At 43.1% G+C, this 23,137-nt stretch overlaps 1 protein-coding gene across 1 annotated transcript in view; it reads right to left on the bottom strand.

Annotated features, from left to right (window-relative positions):
• Nucleotides 1-393: 393 nt before the first annotated feature.
• Nucleotides 394-23,137, bottom strand: part of TYR (tyrosinase) — a gene marked incomplete at both ends in the record, with an annotated part of 63,417 nt that continues 40,673 nt past the window's right edge. The window contains 2 exons of the mRNA XM_083362139.1: nt 394-614; nt 8,057-8,238. Of these exons, the coding sequence (XP_083218265.1) occupies nt 394-614; nt 8,057-8,238 (403 nt within the window). The remainder of the gene's footprint in view (nt 615-8,056; nt 8,239-23,137) is intronic.

The raw sequence follows: 23,137 nt of genomic DNA, 5'->3' as shown, positions 1-23,137 counted from the left end.
TCGCTTCTCATCGAAGAAGCTTCTTCAGTTCTACTGAATGGTTCTGACTGTGTTGTAAACAGGATGTGACACCATATAGCTCCTGTTTACAACGCAGTTCTTTCAGCAGCTCTAGGGCGACTCCACAACCATTTGCACTACTCAGGGGACCCCCGAGGGCACAGAGTGGCCTCAACAACTCTCAGAAAGAGTGCTAACAACCAGATGACTGCAAGGAATATAAATCCTTCCCGCCTCCACCATTCAGCCAGATTTGAAGAAGCTTCCTGGGTGAGAAGCAAAAGGTCTTCAAGGGAAAACCAAGTCCAGCTGCCTTTTGAAAAAGCACCTTTGGGACATGTCAGCACAGATTTTCTACATCATCACAAAGTTAGCTTTAGGACCAGGATGGTTTTATAAGTGTGACTGATACGTAATGTGCGGATAATTTTCCTCCTCCATGAGTAAAGGTTGGCTCTCTTCTGTCTCTCTTTTCTTCTTTCGAGTTCCCAGTTTGACAAGTCCTTTGACTGCCATCGCTATTATGGCACCGATCACACCAGCTCCGAGTAACCATGGCCAGATCTGACGAGCTTGTTCCAAGTAAGGGATGAGGAAAGTCTGAAAGGGGGAGTCTGTAAAAAAAAGAAAGAAAGAAAGAAAGAAAAAGGACACGTCTTCTATTTCACATAAAGCAGTGGTGGCAAACCTGTGGCACGCATGTCAGAGGCAGCACTCAGAGCCCTCTCATCTGTCGGCAGATGCCCCAGCAGAGTTCTCCAGAGCAGTGAGCACGTGGCATTTGGATGCAACAGGGCAGGAAGTGAGCGAGCGAGCGGCATTGCCCCGACCCCACGGATGCCCTGGAGATGGTGAAGGACTGGCCCTGGTCATGCCATGACCACTGCAGCCATGCCCACCCAGTGAGCCACGCCCCCCGACCCTCCCCCCCGAAGGCACCACAATGCTGATGCAGCCCTGTGATTAATAATAATGATAATACACAAGGCAAGGGTGTCCGTTATCGCCCTTGTTATTTGTGTTAACATTGGAGATATTATTGGTAAAAATACGAAATTCGGAAAGAATTAAGGGTATAGAGATTAGAGATCAAGATTATAGATTGAGAGCGTTCACAGACGATCTGGTTGTTACAGTGACCCAGCCGGAGAACTCTGTTGTGGACCTGATGGAGATAATAATGCAATATGGGAAGGTTTCTGGATTTAAAGTTAATGTACAGAAAACTAAAATTTTGGCTAAAAACATGACAGCATCGCAAAAGGCCCTTTTAGAAGGGTTAACTGGATTTGAGATTGTCAAAAGGGTTAAATATTTGGGGGTGTTTTTGTCGCCCTCTAATACAAAATTATATAAAAATAACTATGAAAAATTATGGGGAAAAATCCAAAAAGAAATGGAGAGTTGGGAAAAACTGCAATTGTCTTTGTTGGGGCGAATAGCAGCAGTAAAAATGAATGTCCTGCCTAAATTTTTATTTTTATTTCAAATGATACCGGTTCTTAAGAAAGATTCTAATTTGGAGGAATGGCAGAGAGGTATCAATAAATTTGTTTGGGCAGGGAAAAGGCCACGAGTTAAACTTAAGATTATGCAGGATACTCATGAAAGAGGTGGTCTTAAAATGCCTAATTTTAAATTATATTATGAAGCTGCTGCGTTAGCAGGTATAAGTGATTGGATTAATTTGACACAAGAGAGATTATTAAATCTTGAGGGCCATGACTTGCTGTTTGGCTGGCATGCATATTTGTTGTATGATAAGAAGGTAGATAATGTGTTTAGAGTGCATATTTTAAGACAGGCATTGCTGAGAGTTTGGAAGAAGTACAGACATAAGTTAGATTGTAAGATACCATTGTGGGCAATTCCAAAACATGCAATAGAAAATATACATGCTGGTTTCAAACATGATGTGACTACGTACAAGGAGATCCTAAGCTTGGAAAGAAATGATTGGTGTTTGAAGCCATATAGTCTCTTGCGAGACAAGAAGATTGTTCAAAATTGGTTTCAATATACTCAGCTACGTGCCAGGTGGAAAGAAGACCAGAAAAATGGTTTTACAATGACTGATGAAAATCTGATAAAGCAAATTAGAAATCAGGGACCAGCACATATTAAACGGATATATCTTGCATTGATAGAGATTGATTCAGAAACAGAACTCGTTAAGGATTGTATGATAAAATGGGCCCAAAACATCCAGGAAGTTATCACAATGGATACGTGGGAAAAGATTTGGGTGAGGAACGTAAAATTTACACAAGCTCAAAACTTAAGAGAGAACTTTTATAAAATGTTTTATAGATGGCATTTAGATCCTAAAAAGCTTGCAAGTATGTATCCGAACTATCAGCCAAAATGCTGGAGATGTGGAGATGAAGATGCAACATATTTTCATGTATGGTGGACTTGTAAAAAGATCAAGGTTTTTTGGATAAAAATTTGGTGGAATATGCAGAAGATTTTTAAGCAAAGGATAAAGTTTTGTCCGCAACTCTTTTTGTTGGGAATAATTACGGATGCTACGGTTGTGGACACTAAGTTGATGTTAAATTTAATTACGGCAGCAAGACTTTTGATAGGTCAGTATTGGAAGAAAGAGGAACTGCCGACCATAGAAGAGTGGACTTTAAAGATCTCCGACCTGGCAGAGATGGCGAAGATTTCGGCCTATTTGAAAGATCACTCGCAAGAACGCTATATTATGGAATGGAGAAAATGGATTGAGTTTATCCAGAACAAGTATAGGGTTAAGAAGTTTCATGTAGCATTTGAATAAGTCTTCTTTCTTTTTTTCTTTTTCTATTTTAGTTATTCTATATATATTTAATATTACTAAGGTTTGTCTTATCCTATATAAGCTAGAGAGTGATGGATTTTAGAGTTTATGGTTGTTAGTATATGGTTGTTTATGATTGTTTTTTTATATATACCTTGTATTTAGCTCTGGGAAGTCGGGGGGGAGGGGGGAGGGGGGAGAGGTAGGGGGGAGGGAGAAGGGAGGGGGAGGGGGGATTCTTAAAGATAAATTGTATGTTAAAACTTTTCAATAAAAAATAATAATAATGATAATAATAATAATAATACTAATAATAAGAAGAAGAAGAAGCGAAGAAGAAAAAGAAGAAGAAGAAGAAGAAGAAGAAGAAGAAGAAGAAGAAGAAGAAGAAGAAGAAGAAGAAGAAGAAGTAGTAGTAGTAGTAGTTGGAAGGGATCTTGGAGGTCAACTAGTCCAACCCCCTGCTCAGGGTTTTCGGTTGCAGTTTGGGCACTCGCTCTCTAAAAGGTTCGCCATCACTGACATTAGGTATCCTTGCCTGGAATGAGAAATTGACCAGAAATCTGGTGAGTTATAAAATATGAGCCTATCAGAAAATCCCAGGACTCTAATCTAGATTCGAACGTTAAAAAAAAAATCCCAGAAAAAAAAAACAGTGGCCAAAAACATTTCTTTACTGTGGTCAAGAAAACTACATGAGTGGACGACCCCGTGAAGCCCCCACTCATCTAGCTCAATGAGGGGAGATGCTCGCTGCCTCACGAGGTTAGAAGGCTGGGCTGAGGATCGGCAGGCCCGTGTTTGAGACCTGGTGCTGCCGCAGGGCAGGGTGAGCTCCCGTCACATGCTCCAGCTTCTGCGGACCCAGCGGTTCAAAAGTGAGTGAGGGTGAGTAGATAAATGGGTACCACTTCGGGGGGAGGGGGCAACTTATTTGAAAGGAGTCCCCAAATGGACAGTGATGTCACCAGCAAATCCTTTCACCGTGGAAGCACTTCGATATCAGTAATGAGGGAAGCGTCCTTTTTTCTATATATGTCTAGCCCTTGACTGGTGACAACTGAGTCCAAAATTTCTGCTGCTGAGCGAGACGATTGTTACATGAGTTTTGCCTCATTTTGTGACCTTCTTTGCCACAGTTGTTAAGTGAATCGCTGCCGTTGTTCAGTTAGTAACACGGTGGTGAAGTGAATCTGTCTTCCCCAAGAACTTTGCTTGTCAGAAGGTCACAAAAAGACAAACACGTATCCCCGGGACACTGCAACCGTCGTAAATATGAACCAGTTGCCGAGATTCCAAATTTCGTTCACGTGACCATGAGGATGCTGTGAAAGTAGTCGTAAGTACACTTTTTCCAGGGCTGTTGTAATTTTGAACGGTCACTAAACAAACTGTTGTAAGGTGAGGACCACCTGCATATGGGATATTTGAAACTAGCATTGTCTCTCAGATCCTCTGTCTGGTCACCTTTCACTCAAGTACTATTTATTCAAGGACAACCAGATGTGAACTTTCTTAGCTCTTTGAGATCAATCACAGTTGTTAGTTAGATGCTGCCACTTAATGAGCATAGGTAAAAAGGCAGAATATAAAATGAATATTCCTCTGGTATTAATTCAGGCTAGCCATATGGCCCATCAAGTCTAATAAAAGATAATGGGGAAAGACTTGCATCAGTGCCAATCCATCTTGATCAAGTCACAAGCTAAAATCTTCGCTTTCAGGAAAGCAATAATTTCTGAGGGAGTAATAACAGGAAGCTGAGGAAATTGCTACTGGAAGCTGAAGTACAGGTAATCTTTGACTTATGACCATTTGTTTAACAACCATTTGAAGTTTCAACAATGCTGAAAAGGTGACTTACAGCTGTTCTTCGCACTTATGACGGTTGCGTCCCGGTGACCATGTCATCAAAATCCGGTTGTTTGGCAACCAGTGTGTACAACAGTGTTCCAGAGTCATCTAATCACCATTTACACCCTTCCCAAGGAGCTTCTGACCAGCAAAGGCAATGGGGGAAGCCTTGTTCGCTTTATGACCATGGTAATTCACTTAATGACCATGACAAAAATGCCACCAAATTGAACCCAATTCCCTTAATGACTACATGTGAATCTAAAATTAGAGAAAATTTTCATTTCATTCCCTTTGAATCAATGCTTTAGTCTGTATAGTACATATACAGACTAAATAACTTTTACTTCTTTTGGAACCGTCAGCTGCAGTTCTTAAACTAAAATGTATCTGTGAGACACACATGGGGAAAAAAAACATAGAAAACTGTGTATATATTCATAGAATCACGGAAAAAAGCAAATTTCAGTATCGGGGAAAAAACTGATTCAAAAATCCACCTATCAGGCAAAATTCAAAAACAAGCACAGACCTGAAAAATGTGCAGCAAAAGAGACAAATTAAGAGGCAAACCATTTTAAAAAGTCAAATTTACCAAATTTAAAAGGAAAAAAACAACCCAAAGTTACTTTTTTCCTTTGGCAGGCGGAGAATTAAAAGGGTTCTTACTCAAAGTAAGGGTATTCAACCTGTCACAGTCTTGATGTACTTTAGAGTATATACTTTTTTTTTAGAAAATCTAGACAGCACACTAAAAAGCAGAGATATCACCCTGTCAACAAAAGTGCGTATAGTCAAGGCTATGGTCTTCCCAGTTGCAATGTATGGCAGTGAAAGCTGGACCATAAAAAAGGCTGAGCGCCAAAGAATGGAGGCTTTTGAACTATGGTGACGGAGAAGACTCCTGCGAGTCCCTTGGACTGCAAGGCGATCAAACCGGTCAGTCCTAGAGGAGATCAACCCTGACTGCTCTTTAGAAGGCCAGATCCTGAAGCTAAAACTCAAATACTTTGGCCTCCTAATGAGAAGGAAGGACTCACTGGAGAAGAGCCTCGTGCTGGAAAAGGTTGAGGGCAAGAGAAGAAGGGGACGACAGAGAACGAGGTGGCTGGATGGAGTCACTGAAGCAGTAGGCGTGAGCCTAAATGGACTCCAAAAGATGGTAGAGGACAGGAAGGCCTGGAGGAACGTTGTCCATGGGGTCGCGATGGGTCAGACACGACTTCTCAACTAACAACAACAACAACAACAACAACAACAAAGCTGCCAGAAATGGTCCATTTGCTGTGGATTATTTTTTTTAAATGGGTCTGGGAAACTGCATGAATCTGAAGATTGCCATTCCTACTATAAAGTCATTTGTCAATTAAAGACTTTTCCCATTAAATCTGACTATAGTCTCCTCCATCACCTCCCAGCATGCATTTCTGGCCTGAATCCCCTGCTGATAGTTACCTGTTCCAATAGCTTTGAAAGGAAATCATAATTACTTTTCCAAAGATTGACTGTTTCTGCTAATAATTAAGTCAATGCAGATAACAGCTGTAATAAGCTACAGCATATTATCTGCAGGATAAGAGGGTAGGGGCAGCGAAGGGGAAATCACTTTCTTTCCTCTTGTCTACATTTCACTTTTCAATTACTTTTATTTTCCTTTCCTGGTGACCTCCCGAAGAATTGCCTAGGGCTGAAATTTCTTCTTCTAATCACTCCTGTTAATTTGACATTTTAATTTTGTTTCCAGTCACACATTATCGGTATTTAAACACATATATCTCAAGAGGACAGTTCCCGTGGGCCGTCAACTCTAATTAATGCCAATTCCTCAACCATCATCACGGTTTCATTGGAACTATATAGAGGTAGGGTTGTTGTTGTTTTGTTCAGAGCCACCTGACCAGATATCCAAAAGAGCTCTTTAGAAGGAGCTCATTTCTAGTATTCCATGTGGTTGTTGATTAAAACTGCATTTTTAAAGGGAAAATCCAGCTGGCTGTTCCTGAAGAGTATACACAATTCTACACAGAAGTTCCCAGGTTATTCTCGTATGTGCATTTTGCTTTGGTGTTATTGTCACCTCAGGATCACCTATTAAGTTCCAGCTAAGCTGACTTATTTCTCCTACCTATACATAAGAATCTAGTCAACTAATGGTCAAGCACTAGAAGCTAGATAAGACTTAACAGTACTCAAGAGGGGTGGGACTTCGACCCTTTGTGGGAACATAATGATTCTAGGCTGATTCCTCTCTCGATTTCACCCCCAGGTTCTTCCTGTCCTACTCCTCCAGTTATTGAAATTAAGTTCAATAACTTCAATTCCTTTCTATCTTCCCAAATTGTTATCGTCTCTGGACAAACCACAATATGTCGGATTATTTAAACCCGGCAATTAGGAGCCTACAGAAAACATGGTTTGGGAGCTGGAACAAGGCAGCAATGGGCTTACAGTTGGTTCTCGAGCTAATTTAAAGATAAAATTAGAAGAATTGGCACCAACGGCATAAAGGGAAAATGAGTGGTTAGCAAACAGAAAAAATATTTCTACTTCAGGGAAACTTTACTTTAAAAAAAAAGAAAAGAAACAGACTGCATTTAGCTAAAGTCTGGGATGGTGAAGGTGGAGGGTAGCAGAGGGCCAGTGTGGGATTGATTAGCACCTGGCCTATTTGCTAAAAATAATGCAACTGTCTTCCTCCATCCTCCCAAGACAGAAGACCAAATGGTTTCCTGAAAAAGCATTGCGCAGAGGATCAGCCTGGCAGAATGCCTACTGGTGTTTGATGGGGTGGTAACGAGAGAGGGTGGAAGGAAAAGAGATTTAAACGTTATTTGTGGCTGCAACATTCCTGTCACCCTTGGTAACTCGTCTCTGGGCTCTAGAATGCATTTTCTGCCAAAGCTAAAATACAGCACGTTGTGTGAGGTTTTGCAGGAGGATCAGGAAAACAGGCTTAGAGGTGTAGCTCTGGGCTTGCATTTATCACCTCTGAAGTGCAAAGCAAGCAAGCAGAATGCGCACATACTGTATATAGGCGGTCCTCAACTCCCAACAGTTCGTTTAGTAACTGTTCAAAGCTACCACAGCACTGGAAAAAGGTGCCTGATGGCTGTTTTTCACCCTTGCGACCGCTGCAGCATCCCCGCGGTCACGTGATCAACACTCAGACACATGGCATCAGTTGTAAGTCCCTTTTTTAAAAAGAGAACTTTGAACGGTCCCTAAGCGAACTGTTGCGAGTTGACTACCTGTACTATGCTTCTCCATGGGATCTTATTTCTGAGGATCCCGCTGAGCAAGGGCGTAATAACTCTTTGATGAGTCACCACTCTTTGGCGAATCAAAAATAAGGACTGGCACAAAAATGCACACTGTGCTGCCTCCACTGGTCTTTCTTAAAGCGACGGATCCGATTACCTGGCTCCAAGAGATATTCATAGTCGTAGCCCAGCTCTTTGGATGAAATGAAGAATTCCCCATTCCTATAGAGAGGAATGAACGGGACCATGAAATATCCCCGGTTGTGTCCAATAGGCGCGTTGGCCTCGGGGTAGACCTGAAGTTGGGGTTTGTGTCTTCGGAGCCACTGTTCATAAATGCTGCGGGAGCAAAAGTTGGATATTAATAGTTCAGCAAAGGAAGCAATTATGCTTTTTCAAATTTAAAAATACGGTAGAAATAAAGGTTCATGGGTCTTCGGTCCTAGATTGATCCAGAGGCTGGACATCAGCTGCAGGCTTCGGTGATAATGGCGAAAACCTGGACAGTCCACTGGAACACCAGAAGACAGTTAGAAATTCAGAAAGTCTTGGGAACAGGGATACAGATGGTCCTCAACATAACCACCGTAATGAACCTGTCCAGTGGTGGGATTCAAATAGGTGAACAACCGGTTCTCTGTGTGGGTGCCACTTCCGGAAGTCCATTCTGGGTCTGGGCAACAAAAAATTAGCTACCGGTTCTGCCAAAGTGGTACGAACCAGCTGAATCCCACCTCTGGACCTGTCTATTCTGACTGTATGTCGTGATGGTCTTAAATCAGTTGAGTGACTCGACGTTATGACCTTTTTTGCAGTGGTTATTAAGTGAATATGGCAATCATCAAACTAACACAGCAGTCATTAAATGAATGCCATGATCATTAAGCAGACTGATTATTCGCTATGGCAGTTTTGCGAAAATTGGAATTACGTTGTGGCTTTCAGCAAAACTGTCACGACATGTAGTCGTGTGATCGCGAGGTTCTGCAAATGGGCATAAATGTGGTTGTGCTGCTGAGTGCCTGAGGTGTGATCCTATGTCTGCTGGGGAGGGCAGCCATCAGAGCTTTGGAAGTGAGTGAAATCTCCCTTTTTCCAGCTATGTCATAACTTTAAATGTCGCTAAACATTCAAATAAACTCCAGAGGTAGCCCGTGACTTACAACAGATCGTTTACTGACCGTTCAAAGTTACAATGGCTCTTAAAAGAGTGACTTATGACCATTTTTCACACTTCATGACCATTGCAGCATCCCTGTGGTCACACGATCAGAATTCAGATATTTGGCAACTGGCATGCATTTATGACGGTTGCGGTGTACTGGGGTCACCTGATCCCCCCTTTGCAACCTTTTGACAAGCAAAGTCAATGGGGAATCCAGATCCACTTAAAACAACCATGCTACTAACTTAACAACTGCAGTGATTCATTTAACTACTTTGGCAAGGAAGGTCGTAAAATGGAGCAAAACTGCCTTAGCAAACGTCTCACTTAGCAACATGAATGTTGGGCTCCAGCTGAGGACCACCTATATCACTTTTAAGTGGGACGTTGCTGGGCTTCTTGTAAGCTACATTCTTTTTTTTGTCCCAATAAATCTTGCTAAAGTGACACTGTGAGATTTTGTGCCTGGGAAAAGAATTACTTTTGGGCTGTGCCAAGGAACTTGACCAGTTGCCATGAATAATCATGAAAACAGAATACTGTAAAGCAATCCCAACAGGAGCTGGAGAATTGCTTTAACTCTGCAACTGAAAGCGAACAAAGAAACAGCCATTGGAGGATTCTTGGTGACTACGCTTTGGGGCCCCCAGTGAAAATCACTTCAATATGAGCCAGCCGTGTGCTGCAGCTGCCAAAAAAGCCAACACAGTGCTAGGTTGCATTAACAGAGGGATAGAATCAAGATCACGTGAAGTACTAATACCACTTTATAATGCCTTGGTAAGGCCACACCTGGAATACTGCATCCAGTTTTGGTCACCACGGTGTAAAAAAGATGTCGAGACTCTAGAAAGAGTACAGAGAAGAGCAACAAAGATGATCAGGGGACTAGAGGCTAAAACATATAAGGAACGGTTGCTGGAATTGGGTATGTGTAGTTTAACGAAGAGAAGGGTGAGGGGTGACAGGATAGCAGTGTTCCAATATCTCAGGGGCTGCCCCAAAGAAGAGGGAGTCAAGCTATTCTCCAAAGCACCTGAAGGCAGGACAAGAAGCAACGGATGGAAACTAACCCAAGAGAGAAGCAACCTAGAACTAAGGAGAAACTTCCTGACAGTTAGAACAATTAACCGGTGGAACAACCTGCCTCCAGAAGCAGTGAATGCTCCAACACTGGAAGTTTTTAAGAAGAAACTGGACAGCCATTTGTCTGAAATGGTATAGGGTTTCCTGCCTGAGCAGGGGGTTGGACTAGATGAACTCCAAGGTCCCTTCCATCTTCTTCTTCTTCTTCTTCTTCTTCTTCTTCTTCTTCTTCTTCTTCTTCTTCTTCTTCTTCTTCTTCTTCTTCTTCTTCTTCTTCTTCTTCTTCTTCTTCTTCTTCTTCTTCTTCTTCTTCTTCTTCTTATTATTATTATTATTATTATTATTATTATTATTATTATTATTATTATTATTATTATTATTATTATTGTAAGATCCCTGTGAAGTGTAGACGTGGAGAGTGCTTTTCTGCAGGATCATGGAAGAGAAGGAATCTTAACACACTACCCTGAATGTCACGGATTCTTGACTTTGTGAAGAGTTTGCTTACTTCTGGAGTTACAGACAGATAACTGTTTCAAAAAAAGAAGTGAGATAACCGCAACACGTGGAGAAACGTTCTTGGGTTTTTTGCCTTGCTTGCCCGTTCACGTGTTCAGTAAATGCACAGAAAATGGATGGCGTGTGCCCATTTATTCTAACTTCCCATGAGTTTTACACATCACTGTGTTCAATAGGTTCCTGAATGTATACAGCAGCTCAGGGACACCCAGCCATACTGAATGTTCTCACCCTTGTTTCAGGATTGTTCAGATGAGCCCATTCCCACATTCAATAAATGCACACAGGAAATACGTGCTCATTTTTTTTCTACCTTCCCATGGGTTTTGCACATCACTGTGTTCAATAGGTTCCTGACTGTATACAGCAACTCAGGGACACAACTACACCTGCCCTAAAGTGGTGGTAGCAGTGAGGGCTTCTAACTTTCTCCCGTTCATTTAGTCAGTGAGCAGGCAAAGGGCCATAAGTGAACCTGTTCACAATAGTATCAGAGAGATTTTATAATAGCTGATGCATGCTGATCTCACAGAGTTTAGGGGCAATTTGATGAACTGATGCATAATCAAGAGTATCGTGCACAATTTCTCAAGTCAAAGATTTATAAGGAATATCCAATAAGAGCTGGGGATAGAATCAATGTGAAGGCAAATTTTTATCATGTTTGGTGGACTGCCAAAAAGTATCAGATCAGGTATAACAGAATAGCAGAGTTGGAAGGGACCTTGGAGGTCTTCTAGTCCAACTCCCAGCTCAAACAGGAGACCCTATACCATTTCAGACAAGTGGGTGCCCAGTCTCCTCTTAAAAGCCTCCAGTGATGGAGCATCTGAACCACACCCAAAACAAGGCAAAAAAACCCCCATGAATGTTTGTGCACATATTGTGGTTATGTCATTTCATTTTTGAAACTGTTAACCTGTGTGTAACTTCTGGAGGCGAGCAGTTCCACTGGTTAATTGTTCTCAGTGTTAGGCAGTTTCTCCCTATTTCTAGGTTGCTTCTCTCCTTGATTAGTTTCCATCCATTGCTTCTTGTCCTGCCTTCTGGTGCTTTGGCAGCCCCTTAGTTATTGGAACCCAATAACTATCATGTCATCCTTAGTCCTTCTCTTCACTAGACTAGACATACCCAATTCCTGTAACAGTTCTTTCTAGGTTTTAGCCTCCAGCCCCTCTAATCATCTTTGTTGCTCTTCTCTGCACTCTTTCCAGAGTCTCAACATCTTTTTGATATCATGGTGACCCAAACTGGATGCAGTATTCCAAGTGTGGTACTAACACTTCACATGATCTTGATTCTATCCCTCAGTTAATGCAACCTAGGTTTGTGTTGCCTTTTTTGGCATCTGCTCTGATATATGGTCCGATTCAGAAGATATTAAAAATGGATTTAAAATTGAAACAAGAAAATTTTCTTTCAGATATCATGGGTAAGGAGATTGAAAGAAAACATTAAAATAATTTTGGGAGCTGAAGTCCACCTATCTCAAAGTTGCCAAGGTTGAAAAACAAGAAGAAAAAGAACAAGAACAAGAACAAGAACAACAAGAACAACAAGAACAAGAACAATGTTGTCAATGTTATCTGGGAGGAGTTTGATTCTGTGACCCCTGATGAAGTGGACAGGATTATGGGGAGGCTGAGCTCCACCACATGTTTATTGGATCCGTGCCCTTCCTGGCTGGTTTATGCAGCTAGGGAGAGGACACGAGGCTGGCTCCAGGCGGTCATATCTGCTTCTTTGAGTGAGGGTTATTTCCCCACCGTCTTGAAGGAGGCAGTGGTGAGACCTCTCCTCAAGAAGCCTGCCTTGGACCCAGCTGTATTGAACAACTTTCGTCCAGTCTCCAACCTTCGCTTTCTTGCGAAGGTTGTTGAGAGTGTGGTGGCACATCAGCTTCCTCTGGTCCTGGATGAAGCGGATTATTTGGACCCCTACCAATCGGGTTTCAGGCCCGGGTACAGCACGGAGACGGCATTGGTCGCTCTGGTGAATGATCTCTGGAGGGCTCGGGATAGGGGATATTCCTCTGTCCTAGTCCTATTAGACCTCTCAGCGGCTTTCGATACCATCGACCATGGTATCTTGCTGCGGCGTCTCAGGGGATTGGGAGTGGGAGGCACAGTTCTTCAGTGGTTCTCCTCCTATCTCCTGGGTCGCTCGCAGTCGGTGTTGGCAGGGGGGCAGAGATCGGCCCCTAGGTCTCTCGTTTGTGGAGTTCCTCAGGGGTCAGTTCTCTCGCCTCTCCTGTTCAACATCTACATGAAACCGCTGGGTGAGATCATTCGTGGTTTTGGAGTTGGGTATCATCAATATGCCGATGATACCCAACTTTTCATTTCGACCCCAAACCACCCCAGTGATGCCCTCGCTGTGATGTCTCGTTGCCTGGAGGCGGTTCGGGTCTGGATGGGGAGGAACAGACTTCAACTCAACCCTGACAAGACTGAGTGGCTGTGCATTCCGGCATCCCGGGACATTCAAAATGTTCCACCGCTTTCTATGGGGGGTGAGCTCTTACCCCCCGTGGATAGGGCTCGCAACTTGGGAGTCCTCCTAGACTCACGACTTACCCTGGAAGACCATATAGTAGCCGTGACTAGGGGGGCTTTCGCCCAGGTTCGCCTGGTGCGCCAGTTGCGGCCCTATCTGGACCGGGATGCCCTGTCTACGGTCACTCATGCGCTTGTGACCTCTTGCCTAGACTATTGTAATGCTCTCTACATGGGGCTTCCCTTGAAGACCACTCGGAGGCTCCAACTGGTACAGAATGCGGCCACGAGAGTTCTCTTGGGAGTTTCCCGGTACTCCCATGTTACACCTTTGCTCCACGAGCTGCATTGGTTACCAGTTGTCTTCTGGGTGAGGTTCAAGGTCTTGGTTATGATCTTTAAGTCCTTACATGGCATGGGTCCGGGATACCTCGAGGACCACCTGCTGCCGGCGTCAACTCCCCTCCGCCCTGTGCGTGCCCACAGAGAGGGCCTCCTCAGGGTGCCTCCAGTCAGGGAATGTCGACTGGTGGCCCCCAGGGGGAGGGCCTTCTCTGTGGGTGCCCCGGCACTATGGAACCAACTGCCGGTTGAGCTCCGGATGGCATCGGACCTCCGATCCTTCCGTCGCGGGTTGAAGACCCACTTGTTTGAGTTAGCTGGTCTGGCCTGAAGGGGAATATGGGTTTTTTTAATTGGTTTTATTATTTTACTATTGCTGTATTTTAATTGGGCACGGTTTAATTTTCTTTTAATTTTTGTATACCTATTTATATATGCCCTGTGAACCGCCCTGAGTCCCTAGGGAGAAGGGCGGTATAGAAATCCAATAAATGAAATGAAATGAAATGAAACAAGAACAAGAACAAGAAGAAGAAGAAGAAGAAGAAGAAGAAGAAGAAGAAGAAGAAGAAGAAGAACAAGAACAACAAGAACAAGAAGAACAAGAAGAACAAGAAGAACAACAAGAACAAGAACAAGAACAAGAACAAGAACAAGAACAACAACAACAACAACAACAACAACAACAACAACAACAATAACAATAACAATAACAATAACAATAACAATAATAATAATAATAATAATAATAATAATAATAATAATAATAATAATAATGTTGGAAGGGACCTTGGAGGTCATCTGAGCATTTCCTGCTCAGGCAGGAAACCGTATACCATTTCAAACAAATATACCATTTCTAGAGCCTTGATGAATTTCTAGCCTCAAAATGAAAGGGGAATTGGGATTTTAGATGGGGACTGTAACCAAGAAATTAAAAGACGCTTGCTCCTCGGGAGGAAACCCATGGCAAATCTAGACAGCATACTAAAAAGCAGAGACATCACCCTGTCAACAAAAGGCTATGGTCTTCCCAGTTGCGATGTATGGCAGTGAAAGTTGGACCATAAAAAAGGCTGAGCGCCAAAGAATTGAGGCCTTTGAACTATGGTGCTGGAGAAGACTCCTGCGAGTCCCTTGGACTGCAAGGCGATCAAACCGGTCAGTCCTAGAGGAGATCAACCCTGACTGCTCTTTAGAAGGCCAGATCCTGAAGTTGAAACTCAAATACTTTGGCCACCTAATGAGAAGGAAGGACTCACTGGAGAAGAGCCTAATGCTGGGAAAGATTGAGGGCAAGAGAAGAAGGGGACGACAGAGAACGAGGTGGCTGGATGGAGTCACTGAAGCAGTAGGCCTGAGCTTAAATGGACTCCAGAAGATGGTAGAGGACAGGAAGGCCTGGAGGAACATTGTCCACGGGGTCGCGATGGGTCGGACACGACTTCGCAGCTAACAACAACAACAACAACAACAAACCTCTGTACTGCATTCCTAGTTGTCTTATAGCAAAACTGGCTACCTAAGGTGCAGACTATGGAAATTGCCATGCCAAATTTTTAATGAGTACTTTGAACATCAAAGGGAATGTTAATTATTGAAACAGTTGCACAATTGTTTTGTGATTTCCAGCTCAGCTCATTTTGCCAGACAGAATTTCTCTCTCACTTCCATTTAGACTTTCCCTGCTCAGGCTCCAGGCTGCTGGAGGAGGATCTGAATTCTTCATGGTGAGAATTTATGAATTTAGGGCACGTGCTTTTCATTTTTTAGCGTAAAGTAATCCTATTAGCCCATATAGGCAAACGAAGTTTCTTTGCAGGAACGAAATTAATGTGCCCGCAAAACAAAATAAAAAAAATATTTTAAAATGTCATGAGTTATTAACTCCATAAAGCTTCACAAAAGCTGCATAAAAATAGATTGGATTTAATAACTGAAAATGACAGTGTGGTTTTAAAAAAAATCTTGCAGATCTGTTACTCCTGGCAATGCAATGAAGACTACTTAATGAAATGTGGAACTTTACGTTTTATGGATATCTCCCTACCCATCAGAGACGCGGTGGCTCAGTGGGTTAGGACGCTGAGCTTGTCGATCAGAAGGTCAGCAGTTTGGCGGGTCGAATCCCGAGTGCCGCGTAACAGAGTGAGTGCCTGTTACTTGTCCCAGCTTCTGCCAACCTAGCAGTTCGAAAGCACATAAAAATGCAAGTAGAAAAATAGGGACCACTACGGTGGGAAGGTAACAGCGTTCCGTGCGCCTTTGGCGTCTAGTCATGCCGGCCACATGACCACGGAGACGTCCTCGGACAAGCGCTGGCTCTTCGGCTTTGAAACGGAGATGAGCACCGGCCCCCAGAGTCGGAAACGACTAGCATGCACGTGCACCTTTACCTTTACCTTACCCTACCCATCATGCTATTCCCACTGGGGTTAACAACAAAGGAGCAAAAAGTAGTAGCCCAAAGCAATTAGTCTTTATAACCCAACTTAGCTTCCATCACATCCATACACTGCTTCAATTATTGCATTTTGAGCTTTTTAATTGAAGAGTTAAATTAAATTTTAAAGAAGTCAGAACTGATTATCAACATATTTTGTCATCTTTTACTCATGCCGGGGGAAAAGACACAAAACAATTCAGTCACCTGGCAAAACGTCTGTATCTTTTCCTAATTTGGCTTGGTTTTATTTTGTTTAATTTTTTCCCTGTTTCCTTCTCTACTATTTTTCCCAGGTTGTTACACCTGAAGCTAGTAATATTTAGGTCACAAGAAATATATCTTCTATAGATACAGTAGATTATGGTCCTTCCTTCCTTCTTTCCTTCCTTCCTTCCCTCCCTCCCTCTACTCCAATCCCCTCTCCTTTCCTCCCTCCCTTCCTTCTCTCCTTCCTTCCTTCCTTTTCTTTCCCTTCCTCCACTCCAATCCCCTCTCCTTCCCTCCCTCCCTTCCTTCTCTTCCTTCCCTCCCCTGACTCCCCCATCCCTCCTTCCTTCCTTCCTTCCTTCCTTCCTTCCTTCCTTCCTTCCTTCCTTCCTTCCTTCCTTCCTTCCTTCCTTCCTTCCTTCCTATACAGAGCTGCTAAGGACAGTAAGGTGATTCTTGCTTTCTCCCCCTCCTAGATTCAAAAATTAGCTACCCAATTTCTTATTGCCTCTGTTCATAAATGTAAGTGATTTGTAGAATAAAAGGGACAAGAAGAGACTGAGCTGTCTTTCACCCTGATGATGTTCAAGAAGCAGATTGCAGATGTGGTTTATATGGTGATATACCCTTTGGTGGTGATATGTACTTAGAGCGCTTACTTTTGCTTAATGTGTACGCACCTGTTACTCGTCCCAGCTTCTGCCAACCTAGCAGTTTGAAAGCACGTAAAAATGCAAGTAGAAAAATAGGGACCACTACGGTGGGAAGGTAACAGCGTTCCGTGCGCCTTTGGCGTCTAGTCATGCCGGCCACATGACCACGGAGATGTCCTTGGACAAGCGCTGGCTCTTCGGCTTTGAAATGGAGATGAGCACCGGGCCCTAGAGTCAGAAACGACTAGCACACATGTGTGGGGGAACCTTTATCCTTTACCTATGTCTTCCAGCTGAAAGGAAAACCATTTTCTTTTGTGCCAGTGAGAAGGACTCACTTTGGTCTCATTTATTGACAGGTCAAGTAGACCCAACCAAAACAAAAAATCCTGATCTGATTTAGAAACAAAGCAGTTGATCGTAGAATCATAGCGCTGGAAGGGACCTTGGAGGTCTTCTAGTCCATCCCCTGGCCAAGGCAAGTGATTTTATACCATCCTGTGAAATATCTGTTCTGTCAAGATTTGTCCCTAACATAACTGTCTATCGTTCCCAAATTAAATTGTCCTTATGCAAAACTCTCTCCCTGAAATTTTTTAGTTCTTTAGCCTTTTTTTCCCCCGCAGCAGAAAGCTTTGAAGTTACAAGTATAAATCTCCTGCTTTGTTGACTGTAGTGTACTGCCTCCAGAGGTGGTGAATGCTCCAACACAGGAAGTTTTTAAGAAGAGATTGGACAGCCATTCGTCTGAAACCGTATAGGGTTTCCTGCCTGAGCAGAGGGGTTGGACTAGAAGACCTCTAAGGTCCCTTCCAACTCTATTATTCTGTATTCTGTACTGTAATAAGGTAAAGGTAAAGGTTCCCCCACACATGCTTGCTAGTCATTTCCGACTCTAGGGGCCGGTGCTCATCTCCGTTTCAAAGCCGAAGAGCCAGCGCTTGTCCGTGGACGTCTCCGTGGTCATGTGGCCGGCATGACTAGACGCCAAAGGCGCACGGAACACAGTTACCTTCCCACTGTAGTGGTCCCTATTCTTCTACTTGCATTTTTACGTGCTTTCGAACTGCTAGGTTGGCAGAAGCTGGGACGAGTAACAGGCGCTCACTCTGTTACGCGGCACTCGGGATTCGACCCGCCAAACTGCCAACCTTCGGATCAACAAGCTCAGTGTCCTAACCCACTGAGCCACCGCGTCCCTACTGTAATAAACAGCCTTAAATCTTTCATATCTGCTGGATCTTCATACTGTTATGTTTCTGTTTCTCAATCTGTGGCTGAATTTTGTGCAGGTCCATTCAAGAGAGCTCTTTTTGATAGCCCCTGTTTCTCCTGCCTTTTCCCCAACATCCTTTTTGTCTTTCTCTTATTTAATTGACTGCATTAACTTTAAAGGAGGATATTTGTAGCTCAAGGCTGCAATGAAGGGTCCTTGGTGCTCTCTGAGCTTGGTTGTTTCATTACCCAAACTAGATAACATTATCGGTGCTAGCTGTCTACAGTATGGAGATTCTCTGTCATTCCAGGTTATGCTTATCTTAAAGGTGCTTTTTCAAAAGGCAACTGGACTTTTTTTTCCCCCCTTCGGGAAGACGGTGCCTCGCTTCTCATCCAAGAAGCTGCATAAGTTCTGGCTAGCACTGATGACGTTGCCTAGTTTGGGTAATGTAACGTCTGCCAGAAAACAGCCAGGTTCAAAGAGCACCGAGGACCCCTGCATTAACTTCCCCACAAATTGACTAATTGCTCTGTATTAGCCTGAAAAATTATTATTTTTACCCAGGGAAGAGCAGGTGATGATTATTTAGTGCTCGGTATGTTGATGATTTATTATATGCACTTAGGTTCAAATATTTTTTTTTAATAATTGTTTCAATTGAACATTAAACCTCCTTCTGTTTTTCATTTTTTTGGATTTTCAGAAGCCAGTTCAGTTGTAGAACCTATAATTCTATATCTTTTAATCACATGCATTTTATGTTGTTATTTAATTATAACATATAAATTAATATTAATTAATTATAACACAAGACAATTCTATGTGTGTGTGTGTGTATATGTTGTTGTTGTTAGTTGCGAAGTCGTGTCCGACCCATCGCGACCCTATGGACAATGTTCCTCCAGGCTTTCCTGTCCTCTACCATCTTCTGGAGTCCATTTAAGCTCACGCCTACTGCTTCAGTGACTCCATCCAGCCACCTCATTCTCTGTCGTCCCCTTCTTCTATTGCCCTCAATCTTTCCCAGCATTAGGCTCTTCTCCAGTGAGTCCTTTCTCCTCATTAGGTGGCCAAAGTATTTGAGTTTTAGCTTCAGGATCTGGCCTTCTAAAGAGCAGTCAGGGTTGATCTCCTCTAGGACTGACCGGTTTGATCGCCTTGCAGTCCAAGGGACTCGCAGGAGTCTTCTCCAGCACCACAGTTCAAAGGCCTCAATTCTTTGGCGCTCAGCCTTTCTTATGGTCCAACTTTCACTGCCATACATTGCAACTGGGAAGACCATAGCCTTGACTATATGCACTTTTGTTGACAGGGTGATGTCTCTGCTTTTTAGTGTGCTGTCTAGATTTGCCATGGCTTTCCTCCCCAGGAGCAAGCGTCTTTTAATTTCTTGACTACAGTCCCCATCTGCAGTGATCTTGGAGCCCAGGAAAATAAAATCTGTCACTACCTCCATTTCTTCCCCATCTATTTGCCAGGAATTGAGAGGGCCGGATGCCATGATCTTGGTTTTCTTAATGTTTAGTTTCAACCCAACTTTTGCACTCTCCTTCTTCACTCGCAACAAGAGACTCTTCAGTTCCTCTTCACTTTCTGCCATTAGAGTGGTATCATCTGCATATCTTAGGTTGTTGATATTTCTTCCAGCAATCTTAATTCCAATTTTTGACTCCTCTAGCCCTGCCTTTCTCATGATGTGCTCTGCATATAAGTTAAATAGGCAAGGCGACAGTATACAGCCTTGCCGGACACCTTTCCCAATTTGGAACCAATCAGTGGTTCCATGTCCAGTTCTCACTGTTGCTTCTTGGCCCGCATATAGGTTTCTCAAGAGACAAATAAGATGTTCTGGTACTCCCATCTCTTTAAGAACTTGCCACAGTTTGTTATGATCCACACAATCAAAGGCTTTAGCATAGTCAATGAAGCAGAAGTAGATGTTTTTCTGGAACTCCCTAGCTTTCTCCATGATCCAGCGTATGTTGGCAATTTGATCTCTAGTTCCTCTGCCTCTTCGAAATCCTGCCTGTACTTCTGGTAGTTCTCGATCCACATACTGCTGGAGTCTAGCTTGTAGGATTTTAAGCATAACTTTACTAGCATGAGAAATGAGTGCAATGGTGCGATAGTTTGAACATTCTTTGGCACTGCCTTTCTTTGGAATTGGAATGTAAACTGATCTTTTCCAATCCTGTGGCCACTGTTGAGTTTTCCAAATTTGCTGGCAAATTGAGTGCAGTATTTTTACTGCATCGTCTTTTAAGATTTTGAATAGCTCAGCTGGAATACTGTCACCTCCACTAGCTTTGTTGTTGCTCAGCTTTTCTAAGGCCCACTTCACTTCACATTCTAGGATGTCTGGCTCGAGGTCAGTGACCACCTCATTGTGATTATCAGGGACGTTAAGCTCATTCTTGTATAGTTCTTCTGTGTAATTTTGCCATCTCTTCTTAATCTCTTCTGCCTCTGTTAGGTCCCTGCCATTTTGGTCCTTTATCATGCCCATTTTTGCATTGAACGTTCCCTTCATTTCTCCAATTTTCTTGAAAAGATCTCTGGTCCTCCCTATTCTATTGTTTTCTTCTATTTCTTTGCACTGTTCATTTAAGAAGGCATTCTTATCTCTTCTAGCTATTCTCTGGAATTCTGCATTCAATTGGGCATATCTTTCTTTTTCTCCCTTGCCTTTTGCTTCCCTCCTTTCCTCAGCTATTTGCAAAGCTTCCTCAGACAGCCATTTTGCTTTCTTGCATTTCTTTTTCTTTGGGATGGTTTTAGTTGCTACCTCTTGTACAATGTTGCGAACCTCTGTCCATAGTTCTTCAGGCACCCTGTCTATCAGATCTAATTCCTTAAATCTATTTGTCACCTCTACTGTATATTCAACGGGGATATGATTTAATTCATACCTGACTGGCCTGGTGCTTTTCCCTACTTTCTTCAGTTTAAGCCTAAACTTTGCAACAAGAAGCTCATGGTCTGAGCCACAGTCAGCTCCTGGTCTTGTTTTTACTGACTGTATAGAGCTTCTCCATCTTTGGCTGCAGAGCATATAGTCAATCTGATTTCTGTGTTGACCGTCTGGTGATGTCCATGTGTAGAGCCGTCTCTTGGGTTGTTGGAAAAGAGTGTTTGCTATGACCATCGTATTCTCTTGACAAAATTCTATCAGCCTGTGCCCTGCTTCATTTTGTACTCCAAGGCCAAACTTGCCTGTTATTCCGGTTATCTTTTGGCTTCCTACTTTAGCATTCCAATCCCCCATGATGATAAGGACATCATTTCTGGGTGTTAGTTCTATAAGGTGCTGTAGGGCTTCATAGAACCGGTCAATTTCATCCTCTTCAGCACCGGTGGTTGGGGCATAGACTTGGACTACTGTGATATTGAATGGTTTGCCTTGGATTCGAACTGAAATCATTCTGTCATTTTGAGGATTGTATCCCAGTATTGCTTTTCCTACTCTTTTATTGACTATGAAGGCTACTCCATTTCTTCTGAGGGATTCTTGCCCGCAGTAGTATACCTGATGGTCATCTGAATTAAATTCACCCATTCCTGTCCATTTTAGTTCGCTGATACCTAAGATGTCGATGTTCAGTCTTGTCATCTCTTGTTTGACCACGTCCAGCTTGCCTTGATTCATGGATCTTACATTCCAGGTTCCTATGGAGAAAAAATCTTTACAGCATCGGACTTTCCTTTCACCACCAGACATATCCACAGCTGAGCGTCCTTTCGGCTTTGGCCCAGTCGCTTCATTCTTTCTGGCGCTACTAGTACTAGCCCTCTGCTCTTCCCCAGTAGCATATTGGACGCCTTCCGACCTGAGGGGCTCATCTTCCAGCGTCATATCGTTTTGCCTTTTGGTACTGTCCATAGGGTTTTCATGGCAAAGATACTGGAGTGGTTTGCCATTTCCTTCTCCAGTGGATCACGTTTTGTCAGAACTCTCTGCTATGACCTTTCCGTCTTGGGTGGCCCTGCACGGCATAGCTCATAGCTTCATTGAATTACGCAAGCCCCTTCGCCACGACAAGGCAGTAATCCATGAAGGGGGTGTGTGTATATATATATATATATATACCTCAGAAAACAAACATATATATATATATATATATATATATATATATATATATATATATATATATATACACACACACATGGCACACGGACGCAGTGGCTCAGTGGGTTAGGACACTGAGCTTGTCGATCAGAAGGTCGGCAGTTTGGCGGGTCGAATCCCAAGTGCCACGTAACAGAGTGAGCGCCTGTTACTCGTCCCAGCTTCTGCCAACCTAGCAGTTCAAAAGCACGTAAAAATGCAAGTAGAAAAATAGGGACCACTACGGTGGGAAGGTAACAGCGTTCTGTGCGCCTTTAGCCTCTAGTCATGCCGGCCACACGACCACGGAGACATCCTCGGACAAGCGCTGGCTCTTCGGCTTTGAAACGGAGATGAGCACCATCCCCTAGAGTTGGAAACGACTAGCACGCATGTGCAGGGGAACCTTTACCTTTACCTTTTATGCACACATGTACACTGTTATGTATGGGGTCTAAGCAGCAGCTCAGCAAATACCACCAGGTGGCGCTGTACCATAACCGGATTGGCTGGTTAGCTTTTGGCGGGAGATTTAGATGAACGGATTGGTCAAGAGTGTACGTGGAAAGGTATATAAGGGGTACAGGTAACCCCCTTTGTTCAGTACAGTTCCTACGCACAATAAAGAGCTGTTTGCTGTACTCATCTGTCTGGTGTCTTCCATGTGGTCCGGAACCCACTACACAATATACACGTACACATATATGTATGTGTATGCATATATGTGTCTGTGTATATATATTATATAACATTATATATATTATATATATAGCATATAATGTTATAATAAGTAACATTTTTTCTATGTATACATTAATAATCTCAATGCTCAGCTCTCAACTGTTAGAAGCCTCAAATCATCACACAGCCCAATCTAATCTCATGGGCATTGTTTTGACAATAAAACAAAGGAAGATTTCTTCATAAGCACTTTTGATTTCTGGCGGAAAATAGAGTTATAAATCAATCCAGCCAACCAATCAATGGGGGGGAGAATGACC

This window comes from Vipera ursinii, assembly GCF_947247035.1.
Source record: "Vipera ursinii genome assembly, chromosome: 4".
NCBI classification, from domain to species: Eukaryota; Metazoa; Chordata; class Lepidosauria; order Squamata; family Viperidae; genus Vipera; species Vipera ursinii.
The sequence above is the reverse complement of the archived record's forward strand: the minus strand, read 5'-3'. Positions and strand labels throughout refer to the sequence as shown.